The sequence below is a fragment of the Gopherus flavomarginatus genome, chromosome 11 (assembly GCF_025201925.1).
Source record: "Gopherus flavomarginatus isolate rGopFla2 chromosome 11, rGopFla2.mat.asm, whole genome shotgun sequence".
NCBI lineage: Eukaryota > Metazoa > Chordata > Testudines > Testudinidae > Gopherus > Gopherus flavomarginatus.
The window spans coordinates 21,058,717-21,071,649 of record NC_066627.1 but is presented as its reverse complement, the minus strand read 5'-3'; the positions used below and the strand labels follow the sequence as shown (position 1 = coordinate 21,071,649).

Below are 12,933 nucleotides of genomic sequence, written 5' to 3'. Positions count from 1 at the left end.
TACACTATTTAACATTTTTCTCAAGGACCTGGAAGAAAACATAAAATCATCACTGATAAATTTACAGATGACATAAAAATTGGGAGAATGGTAAATAATAAAGAAGACAGATCACTGATTCAGATTGCTCTGGTTTGCTCGCTAAACTGGGCACAAGCAAACAATATGCGTTTTAATAGGGCTAAATATAAATGTGTACATCTAGGAGTGAATAATGTAGGCCTGTAGTAGGATCCTCAGTGGGCTGGGTGGCCTAGTGATTAGCATCCACTCAGTTATCAGAGCATTGATAGGGGAGCCCAAGCATTCCCACTCTACCAGGCTCAACCAAGGGCCCTAGGAGGATCAGTAGACAGCTGAGTTACCTCCCCTGCATTGCTTCCTACCACTGCTCCCTCCACTTCTGGTCCCAGATAAGGAAAAAGGAAACCAGACCAGCAATCCTAACTGGGATCAGCATACAGTCCTGGTACTTCAGGGAGGCATCTCTAGCCCCTTTTGGCAGGAACCTCCAGGGTAGGCCTATTCCTCCCACTTTCTCAGCAGGGTTTGCTCCCTTTTCAACCCTGTCTTCTGCTGGTGTGTGCGCTGCAGGGTTGGAGGTGCAGGGCTAGCTTGGCCCAGCACTGTCTTTTAACCCCTTGGTCCCAGTATGGGGTTTGTATAGTCCATGCTACAGAATGAGGGACGCTATCCTGGGAAGCAGTGACTGAAAAAGATTTGAGGGTTGTGGTGCGACTGCTGCTGGAATATTGTGTCCAGTTCTGGTGCCTACAATTCAAATAGGATATTGATACATTGGAGACGGTTCAGAGAAGAGCTACGAGAATGATTACGGGATTAGAAACCTGCCTTATAGTGATAAACTCAAAGAGCTCAATCTTTTAATTTAACAAAGAGAAGGGAACAAATACTTAATAATGGGCTCTTTGATCCAGCAGAGAAAGGTCTAACCCGGTCCAATGGCTGGAAATTGAAGCTAGACCCATTCAGACTAGAAATAAGGCATAGATTTTTAACAGTCAGAGTAACTAACCATTGGAACAATATATCAAGTGTCATGGTGGATTCTCCATCACTGTCAAATTTTCATTCAAAATGTTTTTCTACAAGATCTGCCCTAGGATGATGGGAGTGCCTGGGGCAGGGGCTGCCAGGAGTGAGTGGGGGTATGTGTTGGCATGCCAGGGTGAGTGTGGGGGTACAGGGGAGTGTGCAGGGTGCTGGGGTGAATGTTGGAGTGCAGAGGTGCTGGGGGTGAGTGTGGGGGTGCTAGGGTGAGTGACGGGGTTGCTGGAGGTGAGTGGGAGGGTGTCAGGGTGTGTGCAGGGTGCTGAGGTGAATGCAGGGAGCTGGGGTGAGTGTGGGGAGCCACAGTGAGTTCAGGGGTGCAAGAGGTGAGAGTTGGGGTGCCAGGGTGAGTGCAGGGGTACTGGGGGTGGGGCAAGGGGCAGCTGGGGTGAGTGCAGGGTCCTGGGGTGAGTGTGGGGAGCCACAGTGAGTTCAGGGGGTGAGAGTTGGGGTGCCAGGGTGAGTGCAGGGGTACTGGGGTGCAGGGAGGAGAGGGGCAGCTGTGGTGAGTGCAGGATGCTAGGGTGAGTGTGAGGAGCCACAGTGAGTTCAGGGGTGCAGGGGGTGACAGTTGGGGTGCCAGGGTGAGTGAGTGCAGGGGTACAGGCTGTGGCGGGGGCGAGGGGCAGCTGGGGTGAGTGCAGGATGCTAGGGTGAGTGTGAGGAGCCACAGTGAGTTCAGGGGTGCAGGGGGTGAGTTGAGGTGCCAGGGTAAGTGCAGGAGTAGGGGGGGCGAGGGGCAGGGGGGGTGAGTGCAGGCTGCTGGGGCAGGTGGCCGCGGGCGAGGGGCAGGCAGGGCAGTGCCATGTGTACTTTCCGGGTGGGGAGCAGGCGGCCCAACCTGCTGGGCGCGTCCTGGCGGTGAGTCAGCGAGGGACCGGGCCGGGACCGGCCGGGCGCAGCGCAGCACAGGAGCGGGCCGGGGCCGGGGTCGGGGTCGGGGTCGGGGCCGTGGCCGGCGGCAGCAGCATGGCGCTGAGTGTCACCGTGAAGCGGGTCACCCAGCTGCCGGGGGCCGGGGAGCGGCAGGTGCAGCTCAGCTTCCGAGGTGCGGCGCGGGGTCGGGCGGACGGACCCGCGCGGGAGCCGGGGCCGGGGGCTGGGTGCCAGGGCGCGGGTTGGGAGCCAGTGGTGGGTCTGGGTGCGGGGGGGGGGGTTGGTAGATGTGGGGGCTGGGCGCCGGTCTCCAGGGAGGATTGGTGGCTGGGCGGGGGGTCTGGGTGCCGGGGCAATGGGGGTCTGGGTGCCGGTGTGCAGGGTGGGTGGGTGGCAGAGGGGCTGGGTGCTAGGCGCGGGGCGGAGTTGGTAGCCGCGGAGGAGGGGTGCCGGTGGGGTGTGCGGGGGGGGGTGTTAGTCCGTGCGGCGGAAGCCAGTGTGCAGTGGGGTTGGGAGCCGATGTGCAGAGGTCTCTGATGGGGACAGGCCAGTTTCTATGTTCTGCCCCCTGCCCGGGTGCGGCACTGCCGGTTCCCTGGCTCTCCTCTCCCATGGAGCCCCGTGCTCCCAGGCTCGCCTCGGGCTCAGCTGCCCGGGCCGCCTCCTCGCTGCTCTGGGTCTCGATCCCACCTGCCGCTGCGCGTCAGCAGCCCGGCTTTGGTGAGGGGCCCTTTGCACCAGGGCTGGGGCTCTGGGCAGGGATCTTGCCTCTTTTCTCTTCCGTGCCAGCGCCTTGGACTCAGCGTTAGTTTTGGCGCTGCTGGGCTCGGGTGGGCGTATCTGCAGATTGTGCTGTTTTCTCCCAACGGGCTCCGGCGCTGTACAGCCCCCGCCAGTGGCTCGGCCAGAGAGGAGAGGAGCCAGCACCCCATCTTCCTGCAACAGCCCATATCCACTTCCCTGGCAGGGCGTGTCCCTGACAGCAGCCTGCGCCCTTCCCCCAGCAGGTCTCATCCCCTTACAGCTTTGCCCCCCTCCCAGCCGGTCTCATCTCCCTGCCGCAGCCCCCCCTTCTTCCCCCTTCCAGCAGGCTGTATCCCTCTGCCCTACTGCAGAGTTAGGGCGACATAAGGCTGCTTAGGTCAGTGTCCACACCTCAATGCTGCCTCTGCAACCTAAGGCCCCAGCTACACCGATCTATGGTGCCAGGCACAGCACTATGATTGATGTCCGTAGGGCGACACAGTGTCCGTAGAGACACTGCATTACTTCCACTGGCTGCTGGCAGTCAGCCCTGAGGTGGGCAGGGGCTCCAGCTGTGAGCCCCCTTCAGGCTGGCAGCTGGAGCCAGAGCCCAGATGTGAAATTACAGCACCTATGAAACTGACAAGAATGTCAGTTTCACTGCTGGTAGGCTCCTTGCTGTGAAATGAGCTCATTCTGGCTCACAGCTCAGGCTGCTAGCACAGGGCTAGGGAAGGGAGGCCAGTTGTGAACCTGGCACCTGCCTGACAGCTACGGGGGGAGCAGATGTGAGCCCCGTGCCTACAGCTCAGGCTGTCAGCCCCAGGGCTCCAGCTGTCAGTGCCCCACAATCAGGGGCGGCTCTAGACCGAAGCCACGGGACCAGCGGACCCTCCGCAGGCATTTCACCGAAGGCTGCCTGCATGCTGCCCTCCGGGTGACCAGCAAAGCGCCTCCCGCGGCATGCTGCCCCAAGCACGCACTTGGCGTGCTGGGGCCTGGAGCCACCCCTGCTCACAATGCCCCACTTCAGTTGGTGAAAGCTCCTGGCGAGGATGGAAAAGAAGGAGGGTAATGGGGACGTGAAGTACCGCTGTAATTACTGCAGTGGCTGTACACCGACTTAACTTACATTGACTTCATTTTATAGCACAGACAAGTCCTGTGCCCAGTGCTTAAATTCTCATAGAGTATTCCTGGAGCCCTGGGGCTCTGGGCGTCTGGCCTACGGGGGATGCTGGACCTCGGGGCTTCTGCCCTGCAGATTTGAAAATATTTACTGGAGCTCTGCTCCAGACAGCTCCAGGTGAATTGAAGCCCTGCCTGTGCCTCATGGCCTGTTCTCTGCGGCCCGTCTTGTGCCAGTCCCAGCATTCTCTCTGCAGGCAGTTCTGTAGACCTGGGCACTGCAATGGCTGAGCAGAGCACTGCACAGCAACCCAGAGCCATTTGGAAACCTTCAAATCATAATGGACTTCTGTTGCACCAGGGGAGCCAGTGGATCCTGTGTCTTATCTATGGGCTTTCCTGCACACAGTGCCATTGGGGAAGCTCACTTAATATGAGCTGCGGGGGCCCAGGGACCAGGTGGGAGTGATCAGGATCAGCTTAGTGCTGAAGGGAGGTGATGGCAGGGAAATACCCCTAGGAAGGGATCTGCCATTTGCTGGGAGATGGAGGAAGAGAGCTGCAGCTCCAGCAGTCCCTGGGTCCCCACACACTAGCCAGTACCCACATGCTGCAGCCTGGGAAAGCTGAAATGAACATGAGACCCAGTCCTGAGATGTGCTGAGCACCCCAATGTCCCGCATTGGGCCCTTAAAGAATTAGGCATAGATCTGGCATAGCTAGATGTCCTGGCCTCCCAGCTGGCAGAATTAGGAGGATGAAACCCTGCATCTGACCATTGTCTTAACATTCTGCATGTGTTTTTCCCCAGGGTTTACTCAGAAGACGAAGAAGGTTCGCTGTGGCCAGGACGCTGTCTTCGGAGAGGTAAGGGATCACAGGACAGCAAGTGTCTGCAGCGACTGGAGCTGGGCTGTGCCATTTCTTTACATCCTTGGTGAAGCCCTGCCCAGGCTCACCCTAAGGGCTGTTCTTGGGTGACCAGATAAGCTAGATCCCTAAGAAGCCTGACTCAGTCCTGCTGTCTTGGGGCTCTGAAATGAAGCAAATGGCTGAGAAAGGTTCAGCTCCAGTCAGTCCTTAAGCCCCTCATTGCAACCTCAGGCCTGGGGAGTCCCAGAGCAGGGTGGAGATGGGGTTGCAGGTGTGGGGGTGTCAGTTAACATTCAATGGATTTTTGTAAAAGAAAATGACCAGACACAAAAGAATGTCGTGGTCTTGGCAAAGAGGTGCAGCTTGACAACCTCAGCACCACCCCAGCTGCTGTTCTAGAACAATGGCGTTTCCAGAGAAAAGATCCCAAGTCACTTAGAAGCTATAAATAGAGAAATCAGTTCACCCCCCAACTTCTGGAGTGGACCACTGCCATTGGTTGAAGGACCATAGGAGAACTACACAAGAGTCTCAGCCAGGAAGTGAATTCTCCTGAGGGAATTCTGTGCCAAAAAAATAAATTTCTGTGCACAGTATTTTAAAATTCTGCAAACTTTATTTGTCAATAAATAAATGTGGAAGCTCCAGCATGGCAGTGGGGAGCACAGGCCACTGGCTGCACAGAGGTGGGAGATCACCCTGTACCTTTCCCCCCTCTTCCTTCCCCAGGACAGGGACTTGGTGGTGAGGCTGCATCTGACCCTGACACAGTGCAAGGGCCAGGGCCTGCCCCAGAAATACCCCAAGGCCCTGCCCCTCCGTGCCAGATGCACCAGGTATGGGACAAGCAGGCTCTGCCTGACAGGATCCGAGCATGGAGGGACTTAGTGTGGGGAGATCCAGGTGTGGGGTGAGAGGGTTCTGTATGGGGCAATTTGGGTGTGGGTGGCTCAGTGGAGGGTCTGTAGGGGGGGAGATCTGGATGCACAGGGGCTCATTGCGCGGTTCCAGATGCAGGGGCAATGTGGGAGACTCTGCAGGAGGGTGCAGGTGAAGGTGGTTGTGGTCAGCAGAGGTATCTGAGTGAGAGTAGAATGGAGCTTGGTGGGCAGGTCTGGGTACTGGGAGAGTGGGGCTTGATGGGGTGGGGTCCAGGTGCAGCTATGTTGTGGCTCAGTGGAACGAAGGTTGAGGTGCGGGGGCTTGTTGAGGTGCTCCAGGTGTAGAGGGTGAGACTCTTCGGGGTGGGGGATTCAGTGCAGGGGTGGAGGTCCAGATGCAGGGGGGAAGGGATTGGCAGGGGTCTGGATGGAGAGAGTGAGGCTTGGTGTGGTGAGGGTTTAAGGGGCTTGGTGAGAGGTTCTGGGTGCAGAGAGGTGAGGCTTGGCAGAGGGGTCAGAGCAGCTCTCAATATCATTATCCTTCCCCTTGTGGCTGAGGAGCGATGGGGGCAGTAAGTTGGGAGAGGGGTGCAAAGCTTCCTGCAGCCCTGGGAAGTTTCTGGGGTAGGTCTGTCCCGAGCCCAGATGCCTCTTGCAGGGGAAGAGGAAGTCCCATCCTCCCCAGCTGAGCCCAGTGCAGGGTAGGAGCCACTGGCCAGGGCATCCCCAGCCTCCCTCCCACCATGGTGATTTACCTCTCCACTGTCTGCTCCAAGTGCCTGAAACTTCATGTCTACACTGCTGGGAAGGGGCACATGACCACTCTTGTGGCTTCTCTTTGCTTTCCTGTTAGAAAGTAGTTTTTCTTCAGGGAAGCAAAGAAATCTGCAGGGGACATGAATTCTGCATGCATGCAGGACACAGAATTCCCCCAGGAGGAAAGTGAAGTATGCAGACAGTAGGGAGGCGTGTGCCTTTGCGTTGGTTCTGGAAAACAGAATAGAACTGTCGCCAATGGACTGAACACTGGCAGCTTGTTTGTGAGCAGAGGGTTGTTCCATAAACTCCCAGTGGTTGAGCTGTAGGCTAGCTGTGCCTGGCTGAAATGCCCAACCATTTGTTGCACTTTTCACAGAACTCCGTCCCCTCTCATGGAGTCCCGGAGCCCGGGCTACAGCCTGAGCCCAGTTGTCTACACTGCAGTTTACAGCCCTGTAGACCAAGCCCCATGAGCCAGTATCAGCTGATACAGGCTAGCTGAGGTGTTTCATTGCAGTGTAGACTCACCCTCAGACTCCTGGTCCGACAGGCATGACTCAGGGAGAGGGGGTTTGTTCCCTGCTTAAGATTCTGTGATGGTTATTTTGCTCACTGTGCTCTCTCCTTGTCCAAGACCAGCAGTGACACCCCCTCAATACCTCCCTTCAGCCAGTGGACAGGGCGTCAGTCAGGATTGTTCACAACAGACTAACCATGGAAGGTTCACTCTAGGAATTCAACATAAAGAAATCAAAATCGAAAGCAAAAGCTGTTAAATATTAACCTTGTTATTCCAGCTCCTCTGGAAGTCTGGGAAAACGTAGCCCAGTGGTTATGTCAAAGCATAGCTTAATCTGGCCTCCCCAGCAGTCTTGGAGGGGGAGGGGGATTCTTTCTCTGGCCCCATGCCGCCGGGAAGAATGGTTCGTGCCTGGGAAGCCTGAGGGAGCAAGGGCTGGATTCACAAAGAGGATTTCAGTGCCTAACTGCCTCTTTAGGTACCTGGTCAGCTGCTGCCTCGCCCTTTAGGCACCTCAAATCGCTGAGATGACTGCACTTCCACCGGTGACATGTGCACAGTCTGATACTGCCCCATAGCTCACTTGTGTCTTAGTTCATGTCTGAGCCCAGGTGGGATTCCATTGCCCGTCTGCCTGCTGGGCTGATCTGGTGGGTGTGCTCAGAGCGTGGCCTTGCACAAGACACAGCTGAGGGTGGCTATGTGTCTCAGTGTATCCAAGAGCCCACCAGTCTGGCCACCCACCTGGGGTGTGGGAGACCTGGGCTCGAGCTCTTACTGTGCCCCATTTGGGGCATGCTGTGTTAGTTCCAGGATATCAGAGAGATAAAGGCGAGGGGAAGGTAATACAAAATCTATTGGGCCAACTCCTGTTGGTGAGACAGACAAGCTTTTGAACTACATGGAGTTCTTCCTTGGGGTGTGGAGCAGCACTTGCGCTTGACTCTCCGGTGGCTGAGTCCCCTGATGACTCTAGCCCTGAGGGTATGTCAGCCGTGGGCTAGTCCGCTACACCCAGGGATGTGACTGTCATGGTCCCCGTGGCTGCTCAGGCTTTCCAACCCACTGAGCTTGGGGTCGGGTGGTTTGAATTCAGTGCCTGGAGAGCTGGGATCACAGAGGCGGCTCTGGGCCCCGGTGCTCCACCCTCTCCTCACCCAGGTCTCTGTGCTGCGAGGGGTGCCTGGAGGTGGGGCGCCGGCTCTGCCCACACACCCTGAGTAGGGATGAGCCCAGCGAGCCTTTTCAGTCTGTGGTAGGGTGACCAGATCAAGTGTGAAAAATCGAGACAGAGGGTGGGGGCCGGTAATAGGAGCCTATATAAGAAAAAGCCCCAAATATCAGGACTGTCCCTATAAAATCAGGACATCTGGTCACCCTAGTCTGTGGTTGGGAGCAGCCTCGCTGAGTGCATGAGTTGGCCTGTTCGTGGTAAGAGCGACTCCCCATTTCCCTGGGTCTGCGGGAGGCTGAGGCTCCCAGGCGAGAGCGCCCCAAATGTGGCTGTCAGGTGTGGAGAGTGATGCAACACAGCCTCCTGCCTGGGCTGGGGAGTCCAGCTGGCCCCAGAGTGTCAGAGGGTGGCAGGAAACCTGCTGCTTTAGAAGCTGTGCAGTGCCCTGGGGGCCCACAAAGGGAAGCAGGGCGCACAGGGCAGCCAGCCCCAGGCTGGGGAACAGGCTACTGTGCCCTGCCTGTGTGGGCTGCTCTCTCATGCCCAGCACAGAGCTCCTCTGTGGCATTCAGCGGGAAAGCCCCCAGGGGCCTGGGCCATGTTCTCAGTACAGCTGGAGTCCCTTGGCAGGGCTTCCTGGCGGCTCCTGTTTGTACAGAACATTACTTCCCTCCCGCCTCTCCAGTGTTTGTTATCAAGAAACTGAAATTGCGGAAGGGAGCAATGCTAAATATAGACAGGAGTGGCCAGAAAGCCCTGCCCAGGGCTGAGTCCCAGAAGTGTCACTGCTGGGACCTGAGGCACGTTCAGGGTGAGACTGACCGATAAGAGGAGGTGGGGAAATGGATGCACACCCTGTTTTAGGGTGTGAAAGGGGGGGTTCAGCCAAGCGGGGGATTCTGCTTGTTTTTACATTGGGAATTCAGGTCTCACCCCTGGTAGACTCCAGGGCTGACTCAGAGCTGGAAGGCTTATGAAATCAGAGACACTAAGCAAGCACAGCTAAGCAGTGGAGAGGGAGGGAGCTTTAGGCCTAATATTGAAACACTTTGAACTGAATTTGGTTTTGTTATTACCTGTTTAATTCAAGTGCCTGAATAAACAGTGTGAAGGAAAGCTCTGTTCAACACTCAGCACCCAGCCCTTTCCAATAAGGCTAAAGAAGTCCCAGTTCACTTCCCTGCATCCTCCAACTAGACCTCCAGCAAAACCATGGGAACAAGAGACTTGAGACCTGATCAGGAAGAATGTCCCTTGCCCAGAATAATCAGGCTCCCTCCTCTGCCCCCCTGGCCCATGCCTAGCGCTGCAGGGCCCTGGGGCAGTGCTGGGGGCCAGGTGTCCTGGCTCGTCCTCCAATTGGCTCACCTCCTTTTCTGCTGGATGGAGTTGGACTTATTTTGCAATTTATATTTTAGCAATGTTGTTAATTTTATTTTATAGCCCTGCCCCCCACTAGCTGTCCTTTGACAGGCCTCATGCCCAGTGGAAGGGCAAGGAGGGGAAGGCAGTGGGTGTCCCAGCTCTCACATGGAACACATGGAGTCTCCATGTCCTAGGGCTTGGCTAGATGAGGCAAACAGCTCGAGTCCCAGGAGCATCTCAGGTGCCCACTACTGAAAGGCTCTGCCCCAAAGAAAATCTTGTGGGGTGTATGTTCTCACTCACCCAGGGCTTTATTACAGAATCTCTCACTAGAGTGTGAATGTTAGGAGGAGAATAACCCTAGGCCCTAGGGAATGGGGACAAAGTGAGAATTAGTGGGGATCCTCTGTGGCCATGAGGTGCGGCAGAAGCTCTGAAAATTCACTGTATGTTTGTGTTTGTTTATAGCTCTTTCGCTGGCCACATTATGGGAAGCTCATTATGGAAGAGATGCTGCTAGTTAAAGTTTACAACTGCAGTAAAGTTTTCAGTAACAGGTAGGTTTTTGCATAAGGATAAACTGGATGACCTGGGTAACTAGAGGCTGGTTCACCTGACATTGAGCCTGGGCAAAATCATGCAAAACCTGAGATGGGATGCAATCAGGAAAGATGGAAAGGATGAGAACATAACGCCAGTGAGTGCGTGTATGTTTAAGGGAACATGGGTCTTGTCAAACAAACTTGATTTTTTTTTTTTATGAGATTGCCAGTTTGGTTGAGAGAGGCATCCTGGCGATGTCATATACCTCGACTTCTGTAAGGTGCTGGGCTTAGTACTGCAGAACGATCTGATTAAAAACTTAACATGGTACAAAATCAATGTAGCACATACTGAATGGATTAATAATTGACTAACTGATAGATCTTAAAATGCAATTGTAAATAGGGAATCATCTACCGGGGGGGTTTCTAGAGGGGTCTTGTTCTTGGCCCAATGCTATTGACTATGTTTATGATCAGGGAGAAAATAAAAACTCATTGCTGGTAAAATTGGCAGATGACACAAATACTGGCAGAGTGGTATGTAATAATGGGGGCAGATCGGTTATATGGACTGATCTGGATTGCTTGGTAACCTGGGCTCATTCAGAGAACATGCAGTTTATAAATCAGCAAATATAAGATCATACATCTAGGAGCAAAGAATATAGGTCATGCTAACAGAATGGGGGACTATCTGGAAAGCAGTGACTCTGAAAAGGACTTAAGGACAAGATGGATAATTAACAGAACATGAGTCCCCATGAGATGCTGTAACTAAAAGGGCAAATGCGATCCTTGGCTGTATAAGATGGAGAATATTGAGTAGGATCAGGGCGGTAGTAATGACCTCTACCTACGACATTTTTGGCGAGACCATTACTGGATACTGCACACAGTTCTGCTGTTCAAAAATAATGTTGACACATTGGAAAGGGCTCAGAAAAGAGCTACAAGAATAACCCGAGGCCTGGAAAATCTGCCGTACAGTGAGAGACTTAGGAGAGAAGGTTAAGAGATGGTGTGATCATGATCTCTAAGTATCTGCAAAGAGAGAAGAGTTCTGATATCAGGGGGCTCTTTAATCTAGAAGAAAAAGGCATAACAAGAGTCAGTGGCTGGAAGCTGAAGCTAGATAAATTCAGGCTAGAAATGAGGCATAAGTGTTCACCAGCAAGGGTAATTAGCCACTGGAACAGCCAACCAAGTATGTGATGGATTCTCCGTCACCTTCAGACTGGAGGGTTTTAAAAAAAATCTGCTCTAGCTCAACCGCAAGGCATTAGGCTGCTGCAGGAACCTCTGGGGGAAGTTCTCAGGCCTGTGCTGTGCCAGAGGTCAGACTAGATCATGGAGGTCCCATCTGGCCTTAACAGCTACAGTTCCTTGTTTTGTAATGTTTGGTTCTGAGATAACGACAACATCCCTGTAATGTCTTTACCTTATCTCTTTTCACCCCATCTGCTTGTGAGCAGATGTAACACACAGTGTTTTTGTTCACACATATTAGTATAAGATATAAGCGTATCAAAAGTCAAACCCAAAATTCTATCTCAGGCTAACAAATAGGCCTATATACTAATAGACTTGCAGGAAATACTTTGGCAATATTATATACACAGCCATGTTGTGAGTTATCAGGGTGGAGTCTGTGCCGTGAGCTACCTTCTCTGCTCTGATAACTAGCTGAGACTGAAACATAACAGAATATTCCCTCTCTGACTGTTGTTTTGTTGTAGACTGCTTGGTACCTTAGTCATCAGCCTTCAGCACCTAGTGACATCTGGACGCCTGACCCTCAGAGAGGCCCTCGTTGACAAGAACCACAGCATCACTGGGGTAAGGCATGTGGCTACTGTAGCATTGGTTAGATGGAAAGCACCAAAGGAGAGAGCACCAGGACACCAGAAGGGCCCCAGTTGCACAGCCAGCAAATGTCTGACTTGTTAAAGCTTTTCCTGCTCTCCCATGCTTTGATTTCCTCATATCAGAAAATATCCAGCAACTCTGTGTACCTTGGTTAAGGCCTTGTCCTATCAGAGATCAAGAATAGTTTAGACAAGATGTTATTGGGAATGAAGTAGTGAGAAGTCCTGCAGAATGCTGGGCTTGATATGGCCTTGTGGAGTCTTTCCAAGCCTATTGACTAGGACATTTTTCTGTGTGAATATGCACCAAATAACAGTTGTAATGATACGTTCCTGGAGGCTACTCTACCGTGCTGTCTTTTATGATCTGAACTGAGGTAATCCCAAGCATTTCCTATTGCTCTTACTGACATGTGGCTTTTTTTTGAGGCTCATAAGTTTTCACATTGACAATCTATCATATTAGTTGATACTAAATAGGCCTAGTGTGTGTGAATCCTTGAATTTACTTAAAGCTGAACCATAGCCCAGGGTTATGAGGTCTTACTTGACAGCCTGGCCAAGCAGGTCAGAGGACTGGGATCTGAGGTAAGGAGAGAGATGGACCATGTGTTCTGGGAGCCAGGGGGCCTCAAAGGAACTAGATGGAAGGTGAATTAGAAACAGGAGTAATTACAAAGCAAACATAGAAAGGATTTATTAATGTGTCAGTTTCGAGCTGGGAATTCTGCCAGGGGTGGGGCTTAGTGTTAGCTAAGGTATTCTTTAGCGACTGGGAGGCTGGAATGTGGGCAGCCTAATCAGAGAAGTGGCTGGGGAGAAGCTGGGAGGTATCACTAATGCGTTGGAGTGTGAGAGCAAATATAGAATGATGAGGCGGCAGCAGACACAGGCACTGAGAAGTTCTTTAAAGCACATCTCTCTGCCTGCCTGCCTGGCAGATGTGTTGGCACATTGGGAGCATCCAGAATGGTTCTCTGGGGACTAAGTAGCCTGCTAAGGCTTATGGGGATCGGTGTTGGCTTCTACAGCTCCAGGGTGGGCTGAGCCCCGCAGCAAGCCTCAGGCTCAGGGGTGTGGTGGTGACCCCCCACTGAACCTCCATACTACATGGAATCTCAGGTTCCCAGCA

The 12,933-nt window shown here is 53.5% G+C and overlaps 1 protein-coding gene across 2 annotated transcripts in view; it reads left to right on the top strand.

Annotated features, from left to right (window-relative positions):
• The first annotated feature begins 2,038 nt into the window (after nt 1–2,038).
• Nucleotides 2,039–12,933, top strand: part of LOC127031583 (fer-1-like protein 4) — a 121,715-nt gene continuing 110,820 nt past the window's right edge. For both annotated transcript variants that reach the window (XM_050918580.1, XM_050918579.1), the window contains exons 1-4: nt 2,039–2,119; nt 4,631–4,686; nt 9,860–9,948; nt 11,673–11,772. In XM_050918580.1, coding sequence (XP_050774537.1) covers nt 2,041–2,119; nt 4,631–4,686; nt 9,860–9,948; nt 11,673–11,772 — 324 coding nt within the window. In that variant the 5' untranslated portion in view covers nt 2,039–2,040. The remainder of the gene's footprint in view (nt 2,120–4,630; nt 4,687–9,859; nt 9,949–11,672; nt 11,773–12,933) is intronic.